The sequence below is a fragment of the Bombina bombina genome, chromosome 2 (assembly GCF_027579735.1).
Source record: "Bombina bombina isolate aBomBom1 chromosome 2, aBomBom1.pri, whole genome shotgun sequence".
In the NCBI taxonomy this organism is placed as follows: Eukaryota; Metazoa; Chordata; class Amphibia; order Anura; family Bombinatoridae; genus Bombina; species Bombina bombina.
In genome coordinates this window covers 1,372,908,063-1,372,920,347 of record NC_069500.1, presented here as the reverse complement: position 1 = coordinate 1,372,920,347, position 12,285 = coordinate 1,372,908,063, and the positions used below count along the sequence as shown (strand labels likewise).

The 12,285-nt window shown below is 31.7% G+C and overlaps 1 protein-coding gene across 1 annotated transcript in view; it reads left to right on the top strand.

The window, feature by feature from the left end:
* LOC128647574 (catenin alpha-2-like) overlaps positions 1 to 12,285 on the top strand; it is a 624,661-nt gene that overhangs the window by 510,182 nt on the left and 102,194 nt on the right. The window contains exons 6-7 of the mRNA XM_053700331.1: positions 5,103 to 5,306; positions 5,519 to 5,525. Coding sequence (XP_053556306.1) covers positions 5,103 to 5,306; positions 5,519 to 5,525 — 211 coding nt within the window. The remainder of the gene's footprint in view (positions 1 to 5,102; positions 5,307 to 5,518; positions 5,526 to 12,285) is intronic.

Genomic DNA, 12,285 nt, shown 5'->3' with positions numbered 1-12,285 from the left:
GAGTTACGGTACTTTCAAAGTGTGCCTGCCTATGTGTGGCAAGGTGAATATGGAGTTTCTCCATTCTCGGCGTAAGTCCTTGCGCTGAATATGTGATGCTGACTGCCGACGCCGGTTCTATGTTAGTTTTTGAGAGTAACAGCGGGCGACAGGTAAAATATACACGCGTAACATGTATGTGCCGCTCGATTCGACTAAAAATAGGTGACGCTGGGTTTTGCGCCCAACGCCGCATATGTAATCTCGCTCGATGTGGATGAGAAAACCCTTGAAATGGACAGGAGGAGCAAAGAAGATTGCTTGTTCTCTAGAACGGTCTATAAGTGGAGCGCTACATTCCTGAAAGGGGTTTAATAGACATTAGCAGCAATTAAATAATAAAGGTAGAGCTCACCAAAATACAATTAAAAAACAAAACAAAAAACAATGAATGGATTTCTTATTAAAAATATTAATTATTTACCTGCCATTTTGTTACAATGAAATTCATATTCTCAGCACATGAATTTGAGGAAATGAGATTTATTCATGAACCATGTAAATAAATTATTCAGATATTAGTTACAATTATATCCGTGCAACATACATTTATGTAATATTATCATTCACTCAGCTGAACTAAAAAAAATCACTAATAAATGCAGTGAGTTAAAAAAATGTGCAGCATAGAATAATTTGTTTTGGAAAAAACAAATTATCTGAAAAACTACTTTTTGAAACTATAAGTGCACTTCACTATTCATTATTAGTTTAGTTTAGAATGAAATTAATATTTAATATTTGTTAATATTTACATTAGTTTGCATTAAAAAAAATGTATTTGGCTGCAGGTAGCCCAGTGTCACCTGTAGGTCAAAATACTTATAGTAATAGACAGTATATTCGGCCAGTCTTTGGTTTTCCCCAACTGAAAGAGCAGCCAGGAGCAAAATCACTCCTTTACCATTGGCTTAGGGATCCGCAACGCTAATGCTACTATTAGCGTGGCCCTGGACTCTGTGAAGGTTAGATTAGCACGACCCCTAGCACACTATAGGTAAGTATTAAATCTAATTTTAAGGATAATGAATATATACTTATTCATTTTATTAGTATATATTTTTACTCTTTAAATTCTTTAGTGCAGTCATTCAGATATTTGTTTCGTTAAAACAAAACTAAAAAAATCAAATCATCACAAATTTGCATTAGTTATATCACCAAATTAGTAAAACTAAACTATTTTGTTTTGCATTAAAAGTAATGTTTGTTCATGATACATTTTGCTAAATGAATTTCATATGAACTGAATTACCATAACAACAAATTTTGCATGAAATTCAGTAAAAAAAAAAAAATAGGGGGGGGGGAATGAACAATGCATCCAAAACATTTTTTACACATATATAATGGACTTTACGTTCAAAGAACATATAAAAGATGCTATATTTTTTATTTATTTTTTTATAGGTCAGTTTATGTTTGCAAATAAATCATGTTATTTTACTATTTGATAGATTTTAGCATAGTGCTATGGGTATTTTTGATTTTTAAAATGACATCTGTATATATATGAATAGATATTAAACATATATATTTCATTATTGCCATTATTCTCAATGGAAAAGCAATCCTAGCTACCCTTTACCCTAGGTGGGGGTGAGAAAAAGAGAGACTCCATGTGTGAGCCAGTCCTCGTCTCTACCCAATTAAAGGGACATACAACCCACATTTTTTCTTTCATGATTCATATGGAACATACAGTTTTAAACAAGTTTCTAGTTTACATCTGTTATCAAATGTTCTTAGTTTTCTTGTTATCCTTTGTTGAAAAGCAAGGATGTAAGCTCAGAAGTGTGCACGTGTCTGCAGCCCTATACGGCAGCAGTTTTGCAACAATGCTATACATTAGCAGGAGCACTAGATGGCAGCACTATTTCCTGTCATGTAGTGCTTCACACTCGTGCATGCTACCTACCTAGGTATCTCTTCAACAAAGAATAGCAGGAGAAGGAAGAAAAATTCATAATAGAAGTAAATTGAAAACTTTTTTAAAATTGTATTCTCTATCTGAATAATGAAATAAATATGTTGGGTTTAAAGGAACAGTCAACACCAGAATGTGTTTTGTTTAAAAAGATAGATAATACTTTTATTACCCATTCCCTGGTTTTGCATAACCAACACTGTTATATTAATACACTTTTTACCTCTGTGATTACCTTTTATCTAAGCCTCTGCAGACTGCGCCCTTAATTTAGGTCTTTTGACAGACTTGCTCACTCCTCTGTAAATTCCTGTGCGTGAGCTCAATGTTATCTGTATGAAACACATGAACTAACGCCCTCTAGTGGTGAAAAACTGTCAGATTAGAGGTGGTCTTCAAGGTGTAGGAAATTAGCATATGAACCTCCTAGGTATAGCTTTCAACTGAGAATACTAAGAGAACAAAGCAAAATTGGTGATAAAAGTAAATTGGAAAGTTGTTTAAAATTGCATGCCCTATTTGAATCATGAAAGTTTTTTTTGGACTTGACTATCTCTTTAATGTCACTTTAAAAGAGCAGCCAGGAGCACAATCCCTCTGGGTTAATAGCCTCTGATTGTGGCCTGCTTAAAAAATGTGTAGGATTACACCAGACCCGAGCTAAAACAAACTGCAAAGCTAAATTGGATTTTTTTTTACTTTCTTTTTAATGACATGCTCCCTGAATCATGAAAGTTTAATTTTAACTTTAGTGTTCATTTAAATGTAATCCATCACTGCTTTCTCCATTTAAATGTTGTTGTGAAACAAATTCCTATTCTAAAAAAATATTCCAAAAATACAAAACCCCTAAATAACAAAACTACCATATGGACCTTTTGATGAATATACTGTATGCATATATATATATAATTTAGCATTTAAATATTGATTAGAATTGTGGCTGAACATTTTTATTATTTTTATATTGTGAGTACTGTATTGAGAAACATCTTTGTTTATTTAGCAAATTGCTGAAGTAACTCAGAAGTCTGTTAACATGAGTTTTCTTTTTAGTGGTTCCCAAAAGAGTCTTTTTTACGATTTTCTAATAGGCATCTCATGCAGGAGCTAATGTTTCAGAATAACAGGTATAGTGGCCATCTGGTGATTCACTCGCCTCTGTTCTAAGTAGATTAAAGAGTGAGCTCAACCAGTTAGCTTATTGCATCTTTATGGATAATCAAGCAGGAGAATATATTGTCCAAGTGCCAAACAAAAATGAGCATTTCTACTAAAAGGATAACTTATTTACAGTTTGTTGGATGCAAAAAGAAAGACATCTTTGCAGCCGCATGGTACATTCAGGTCAAACTCTACTTAAAAAAAAAAGAAATAACAAAATCTTGTTATAATCCTTAAAGAACAGTTAAAGCTTCATAAAACTCTATAAAAATGTAATTGACTGCACGTTACCATGCTTGAAGGTCACTTTGTTGTTTTGCTTTAGATTACTGAAACAAACTAATTCTGCAAACCATCTGCTGAGTCGTTTTGTGCCAAAAAAGTACTTTTTCAACAATTGCGTTATGCCCATTGAATCAGAGAGAGAGGGGGAAAAAAGAGTCATTATGAGTAAAGATTGGTTGATTGCTAAACTACATGACAAATCCCTTGAGATAATTAACTATGCATTGCAGAACTTTAATTCTGGTTCCTAATGTTTAACTTGGTACAGCTGAAGCTGATTAATAATTCATTTGTAAAAATATATATATAGATTTTCTGGTGTATAAAAGAATTTAGCCAGCTCTGTAAAAAAGGTGCATGAATGTCAAATTTAAACTTTCACATTTCAACACTGTATGTATAAAATTGTTGCTAACACTGCTCCATATAATGCTCAAGACAAGTGCACACTCCCAAGTCTACCTGAGTACGCTGTCATGGTTTTAAAGAGATTTGAAACCCAAAATTGTTCTTTTGTAAATCAAAAAGTTTCTTATTTACTGCTATTATAACATTTGCCTTGTTTCCATTCTATTCTTTATTAAAGAGATACTTAGGTAGGTGTCTGGACTGGAGCACAGCATGTCAGGAAATAGCGCTGTCATTTAGTGCTCCAGCAAATGGATTGCTATCTTACAAACTGCTGCCATATAGTGCTTCAGACATGTGCACACTCCTGAGCTTTAAAATTGCTTAAAATTAAAATTGCATGAATCATGAGAGAAATAAAGGGGTGTTTCATGTCCCTTTAAAGCTAACTCCAGAATAGCAATGTGCTACTAGGTGCTAGCTGAAGACATTTGGTAAGTGAAACCGAAATGTTTAATTTTTTATGATGCAGATACAGAATACAATTTTAAACAACTTTACAGCTTACTAATGTTATCTAATTTGCTCCATTCTCTTGGAATCCTTTGTTAAAGAAACAGCAATGCAGTACTGGGAGCTAGCTGAACACACCAGGTAAGCCAATAACATGAGGCATCCACCAGTCAGCAGCTCCCTAGTATACTTAGGTATCATTTTCAGCAAAGGATACCAAGAAAACAAAGCAAATTAGATAATAGGTAAATTGGAAAGTTGTTTAAAATCACATGCTCTATCTGAATTGTAACAAATTAAATAAAATGGGTTTCATGTCCCTATAACTTTATGGTTAAGCCCTTTGCAGGGGTTAAACAGTCACATAATTATATGGCGGAACGGTGCAAAAGTGAAAGGTTCTAACATTTAGAGCATTTTCCTTTTTTTGCTGTTATGTACCTTTAATCGTGGAAGTTTCATTTTAAATTCCATGTCCTATTAATATTCATTCTGGCTTCTTTGTTTAACATAATTTTGTTGACCTCTGTATTAAATTTAATTGGTCTAGATTGCAAGTGGAGCGCTAATATATTGTGCGCACGTAAACCGCCCATTAATGGGTGCACAACAAATAACCAGCCATTATAATGGCTGCTTAATGCTTCCGCAAGCGCTGGTATTATGAGTGGAGAACAAATATCGTGCTCGCATAAGCGCAATTTTGCGTTCCACTCATAATCTGGTCTATTATATGACAATAACTAATTTAATTTAGTTGGTTATTTTTTTAGTGAATAATTTTGTGACCAACTTGAAATATTTTTTAATCTTGATGTTTGTGCAGAACAAGATCATTTTAGATCCAATGACCTTCAGCGAAGCTAGATTCCGACCATCTCTTGAAGAGCGTCTGGAGAGCATTATCAGCGGTGCAGCGCTTATGGCTGACTCATCATGCACACGCGATGATAGACGAGAAAGAATTGTTGCTGAATGCAATGCGGTGAGACAGGCTCTACAAGATCTGTTGAGCGAATACATGAATAATGTAAGTCCATTCTAATTGTTCTTTTCTTTTTTTTTGGTGTCTTTAAATGGTGAACTGCTCTTGTACAATTCATAGATTAAATGTTTTTTTAAAAACCCAGATCTTTATGAAGAGTTGGTCTTGGAAACAGCAAGACAATTAAGTTGCCTAGGGAGGTAAAACTAATCTTTGGCAACACTTCAATAAGTATTACTTAATTGTTTCACTCTTAGGAAAAAGGTAATAGCTTTTCTCAGTGAAAGTCTACTGAGACCTGCATTACATTGTCAAGACATAATTAGAAATGTACTAGAGTGTAGCATATTCAAAATGTAAATCTAAATGCTTATATTTATTCTCTGTTACATTTTTATCAAACAACATAATAAATAAATATAGTAATAATATAACAATTATAAGATCTTAGCTTAATTATTATTAATCAATTGTGATCACAAATCCCTATTCCAATATTTTATTACAGAAACAAATTTAAGACGTAAAATTGGTGCTTATTTAAAGGGACATGAAATCCAAATTTGCTATGATGCATTTAAAGGCACTTCAACATTGGTATTACAATGGGAAGGTAAACGTCTTGCATTTGCAAGACCTTTCTGTTGATAAAGCAAATTAACATCTCATTTGCTGTTATGGTTTATCAATGGCCAAACTACAGCCATCACACACCTTATTTGGAGGGACCAATCAGGGCTTGCTTTTGCAGGCAAAAAAAAGCTAACCACAGCTATGATGTTAGTCTAAAATGCATTGTTTTGCAATAGTTATCTGCTGAAGCCAATTACAGAAGGAAATGTAATTGTATTAGTCCTGAGAATACTGCAGTATGCATTGCCAGTTCTGAAAATTAGAAAATCCACAATATTCATATCAAAATTATATGAAAATGGGGCAAAATAAATAATTAAACTCTATTGAAAAGTTGTTTTATAATGAATAATAACTTTTTTTTATAAAATTCTCAAGTTGTTTACAGTCTCTAACTTTCATGGAAATTAAACGTTTACAGTGTTTAAAACATTCCCCTAGTATACCATAGCATTAGTGGATTTACTGTCCCTTTAACATGTGAGACATCAAAGACAGTTTATGAAATGTGAAAACCTGTTGCAAATGGAAAATGTGTTAAAAATAAGTAATAATGTGAGTGCCAAGTAACTGAAATACATCTGTTATTTTGTAACTTTGTGTGAATATTTGTTGCATGTGGGGGTGTATATTCAAATGCTTTCGGATACCTGTGTTTGTCATTTTTAGAAAGTATTTTTAAAGCATAAAAAACGGAAAATAATCTTAAGTTTTATGTTTGATAAATAAATATGTGGGCTTAGCTTGGCAAAGTCTTCTCAAATTCCTTTCTTTTCTTTTTTTTACTTTTAAACTTTTTAGACAGCTCTAAACAGCCATTTGGAGACTGTACAGAGCAGTAATGTTTTTCACTTATTAAAGAAAGACAAAACAAATCCTATTTGTGGACAAGATTAAACTATATTATTAAAAAATAGTGTTTTGTTTTAAAGTTGATGTCACATATTACGGTTAAAAGAACAGTAAAGCTAAAATTAAGCTTTAATGGTTTAGATAGCGCATGCAATTTTAAAAACCATTGCAGTTTACTTCTGTTATGAATTTTGCTACATTCTCTCGATATCCTTAGTTGAAGAGTAAACCTTGGTAGGCTCACAGGAACATATATGAATCTTTTTAGCATTCTATGTCATCAGTGTTTGAAATAATATTTTTAGCAGTTTTATACACTGTTGCAAACATTACTGTCATACAGTGCTAAAGCCACGTGCACACTCCTGAGGTCCTATCAGCCTACCTAGGTTTATTCTTCAACAAAGAATACCAAGAGAAAAACAAAGCAAATTTGATAATAGAATTAAACTGTTAAGTATTCTTAGTCTAAACCATGTCCATTCTATGTATTATTAAAGAGATATAAATGTAGAAAACTAACGTGGCCATTTGAGAAATAGACCGAAATATTTTTAGTGCAGCCACTTAGATTGGCAGTTTTAAGATGAAATTCTTTCAACTTAAAAGCATAATTTTGCTGCATAACAGTGGTAACACAAATCAGGAGCCAGAACATGCTCGCTGTCACATAATAGCGGCCTTAGTTGGATGCTGCTTTGTATATGGAGCCCTATGTCTCCACTGATACTTGCTAACATAAACCAAAAAGTCCCAACATTTCAGAAAAAGTGGGCAAAATAAATGTGATGTCCACAGGTAAGCTCCAAAAGGAGGGATACCTGGTTACTGTGGTATAAATAGAGCTAGAAGAAAAATCTGCCAATCACCATAGAATAGATAAGTCCCCAAAAAACTTATCAGAGATACAAATAGAAATGGAAAGACCGGAGATGGCGCTTTATCAAAAAGATCTATATACAACCCAATACATATGGTGAATACTAGGAATAAAATGTATCCCTATGTATTAGATCAGAACTGAACAAAATACATATAATATTATATCACAATTAAATAGGTTAAAAAGGTTAAAAGCAAATAGATAATCTACAGGCAACAATAAATATGTGTATATACCAGTCAATATATACTAGACAGATATATCAGATTTTTTCAAAATTAATATGTAAAAGTTTTAGCGAAGTATTGAAAAAAAGGGGGGTATATACTCTCTCCCCCTATCAGATGTGCACTTACTTGGTTTAACCTTATTCAATATGAGGTAAGTATCAGGCACTCCCAGAGTATGGATAGTAGAATAGGTGGATTTTTTGGATCCTCAGATCAGGGGGAGAGAGTATATACCCCCTCCCCCCCTTTTTTTGTGGCACAAGTTATCAAGATTGAAGGACTTTATTTGCACCTAACTTTTCTGTTCATTTTTTGTATTATTGATGAATTAACATATATTTATCAATTGTATCATTTTTAATACTTCGCTGAAACTTTTACATATTAGGAGAGATTTTGAAAAAATCTGATATATCTGTCTAGTATATATTGACTGGTATATACACATATTTATTGTTGCCTGCAGATTATCTATTTGCTTTTAACCTTTTTAACCTATTTAATTGTGATATAATATTATATGTATTTTGTTCAGTTCTAATCTAATACATAGGGATAAATTTTATTCCTAGTATTCACCATATGTATTGGGTTGTATATAGATCTTTTTGATAAAGCGCCATCTCCGATCTTTCCATATATATATATATATATATATATATATATATATATATATATATATATATTAGAATTTTCTCATTTTAATGTCCCATCGACATGTTCAGACCCTGATGTGTTCCTGCAGCTGTTAAACAAACCTAAATCAATATCTGAAAGTTTTTTTGTCAATGGCCTAAAAGTAATTGGGAACGTCAGCTAATTATACTAAAGTTGAATTCATTATATCTTGAATATTTTAAGCAATTATCTTGAAAAAAAAAAATGCAGCTTACCTCTCAAATTCACACATTAGTGTTGATTTTACTTTTATGTTCTTTGAAATAATTGTTGGTCAGAAAATCTTTTGATAATTCATTTGATTTGGGCTATTTTCTCAACAACGAAAGAAAGGTGATTTTTTTTTTTTTGTTTTTGTACTTTATGATATAAAAAAAATTCAATCGGTGGTAGAATTTTTTTTTTCCTGTTCTTTATTCTTTTCAGAATGAAATGCTCTTAAAGGGGCAAATGTTTATATTGTTGAATCTTTTAGAACACACATAAAAAGTAGAAGAAGTTTCAGTCGTCACCTGGAAAACACAATGAAAAACTTATAAAAAATTCCAGTTGTACAATTTTCAGTGTCAGCAGGCATAGAAATGGTCTAATAGAAATAAGTATTACTATAGCTCTCGCAACAGGAGTGCTAAGATAAGTATTAGAGCAGATTTTGCCAAACACAATGGAATTAATTTGCCAATTGCTACAAGTGATTATGCATTCAAGTGTTAAATTATGGTCAGTTTGTTGCTCTGCATCTTGCCGATATTAAAAAAGCTATTTGTATACTTTCTAGGTTAAAATAGTAGTATATTACCAGCTCTGTTATTTACAGCTGAACAGATTAATATATAACCTTTCAACTTTTCTTGAGATATTTGTTGTTTGCTGGTCACACTAGTTAGGATGAATTCTTTGATACATTTGTTAAAAATAAGAATATTGGCCACATTTATTAGTTTGAAATGCGTTATTTAAAGGGACATGCATTAACCTTAAATGGACAGTATACACCAATTTTTATATAACTGCATGTAAAAGACACTACTATAAATAAGAATATGCAGAGATAATGATCTAAAAATCTAGTATAAAACCTTTTTTAAAACGTACTTAGGAGCTCCCAGTTTAGCACTGTTGATGAGGTTAGGCTGGGACAACCACTGAAAGGGGATGAGAAAGCTACAAGAGCAGACACTCCCCTCCCCCCTTCCCTATACGTTGTTACAAAAACACTCCCAGGAGAGCTATATAAATGGATCATCTATAAAACCCCTTTAATGCACCATATTAAAACGTTTTTAAAATGTTATATTTGCATTTTCAAGATAAAGCCCTTTCTATGTTATGTTTTTTCATTGATCATTTTTGATTAATTCTCTTTTTAGCATATACTTTAATGATTTCTTTTTTATGGCTATTATTAAATATACAGTATATATTTTCATCAGAACAATGTGTATCCCAAGACACCTTTTTTTCCACATTTATTCTGATACTAAAGGAATTGAAACTTTTCATCCATAAATAAAGTTAAGGATTACATATAAATAGTTTAATTAATTAAGTTAATCAAGTATCATGCTTTTTAAAGAGCAGCAAGTATACAATACTCTTTCTGTTGAAGAGTAGACCAGGCATGAAAAATGTGTTTAATGTTGTTAAAGAGGCAAGAGTGTAGTGTGTTTATTGCAACAATAACCATCATAGTAATTGTGGATATTAACATAAAATTACCATTTTTATAGTGTTTTGGTCTGTAAATGCACATTTTAATTTCCTCTAAGCATCACTTCCTGCTGTCAGTCAAATAGTCACTTTGTAATAATAACTGTGCAAATTATTTTCTTCTGCCATTTTGTGTCTTGAATCCTGGTGACCAGAAGATGCTTTATTTAACAAAATGGTAGGACAGGTCATTAAACTAGGGGAGGATTTCCCCCCCAAGCTGGTATTTAAAAAAAATAAAAAATCATTTATAGTTATTTAAGTCACAGTTTTAATTATCTATCTATCTGTCTATCTATCTATCTATCTATCTATCCATCCGTCCGTCTGTCTGACTGTCTATGTGAAAATTTAAAAAAATCTAAATTATATATATATGTCTCAAAATACTCCTGCAAGTGATCCAAAAATAAGGAAAGGTGTTTAGGTTCTCCTTAAGAAGTGTTCTACTTCCAGAATTCCTGCACCTCAAAAGAAGAAAATTACATTGTATAGTCTGTTTTTTTAGAGGAAAAAAGGTGTTCTTGAAAGAGCTATAGTGACAATGTTATATATGAAATAAAGGTTTTACTATGTCGTTTGGTACAATGATAGCTCTGAGATTGTTGAAACTTAATATATAAGTATTGCTACAGAATTCTTCATAATAATCAGTATGAGCTCTAGGTATGGGTGAAAGTTAATGACAAATTTATTCATTTTCATGTTTTTTATAGAATGAATGTTATATTGCCCTGTTTTAAAAAAAATTGTAACAGAGAAATGGGTCATGTGATTCTTGATTCTTATAAACTTATATTGAATTCAGTGGAAGGATATTAAAATTAACATTTCTATAATATTTTAAAATGTGTTTTTCTTAACTCATTTGTTGCATTTGAATAAGAATGTAGAAGAAATCTTTGACAACCAATGTCTTTCAGGGTATGTTTCTCCCAAAATAAAATTTACATTTGTAATTGATAATTCAAATTCAACAGATCTCTTATGTGCAGTGTTACTTGTTGAGTGAACTGAACAAAACTCATCAATAAGTCAATATACTTATTTTTTTAGCAACGTGGATACTTTAGGTTGATGCATATTTAATATTTTTTGCCTAGCTGCCTTTTGTGTTGGGTACATTTGCAAAATATTTAAATTTACCACTTTAATAGTTAATTTTGACTTGTTATAATAAGATTTAAAATCTATTCGAAAACAAAAAAACAGTCAGTCATTTTTGGTATGCAATATAGATTTTAATAGTGTGTTTTGATCAGAATTTAATGGCTGTAGCAAAATATTGTAATTTAAGATATATCAAACATTTTATTATAAAAGGTTCCAAAACTGATGGCTGATATATGAAACGTCCACCTAATAGTTTTCTTCATAACAAGCAAGAACACTTTGCTAATATTATAGAACAATTAAACAATAATACCCACTTATTTATGATGCTCCGTCCAACCTCAGCTACTTCAGACCAATCTCAATACATTTAAGTGCAGTTTACCTGCAATAAATATTTAGGTATCAGACCTGTTATACTAAACATTTGTTACCTCTATTTCTTGTATGAGTTGTGAGTCGCTATCATAAGGTTTAAAAAGTCATGAATTAGTGATTTATATTAAATGCAATATGCTGAAATTAAAAAAGGCCAACAACTGTGTATCTTTTGCAATTTTCCTAGTCAAGTAATATGCATTCAAATATTAATTTGAGATATATACAAGAACATGTGTGTATATTTGTGCATGTTTCTTTATATGCGTGTATAAATGTGTGTGTATATATATATGTATGTGTTTTTGTGTTTATATGTCTGTGAATATGTGTTTGCATGTGTGGATATGTGCTTGTATGTTTATATGTCTGTGAATATGTGTTTGCATGTGTGGATATGTGCTTGTATGTTTATATGTCTGTGTATATGTGTTTGCATGTGTGTATATGTGCTTGTATGTTTATATGTCTGTGTATATGTGTTTGCGTGTGTGGATATGTGCTTGTATGTTTATATGTCTGTGTATATGTGTTTGCGTGTGTGGAT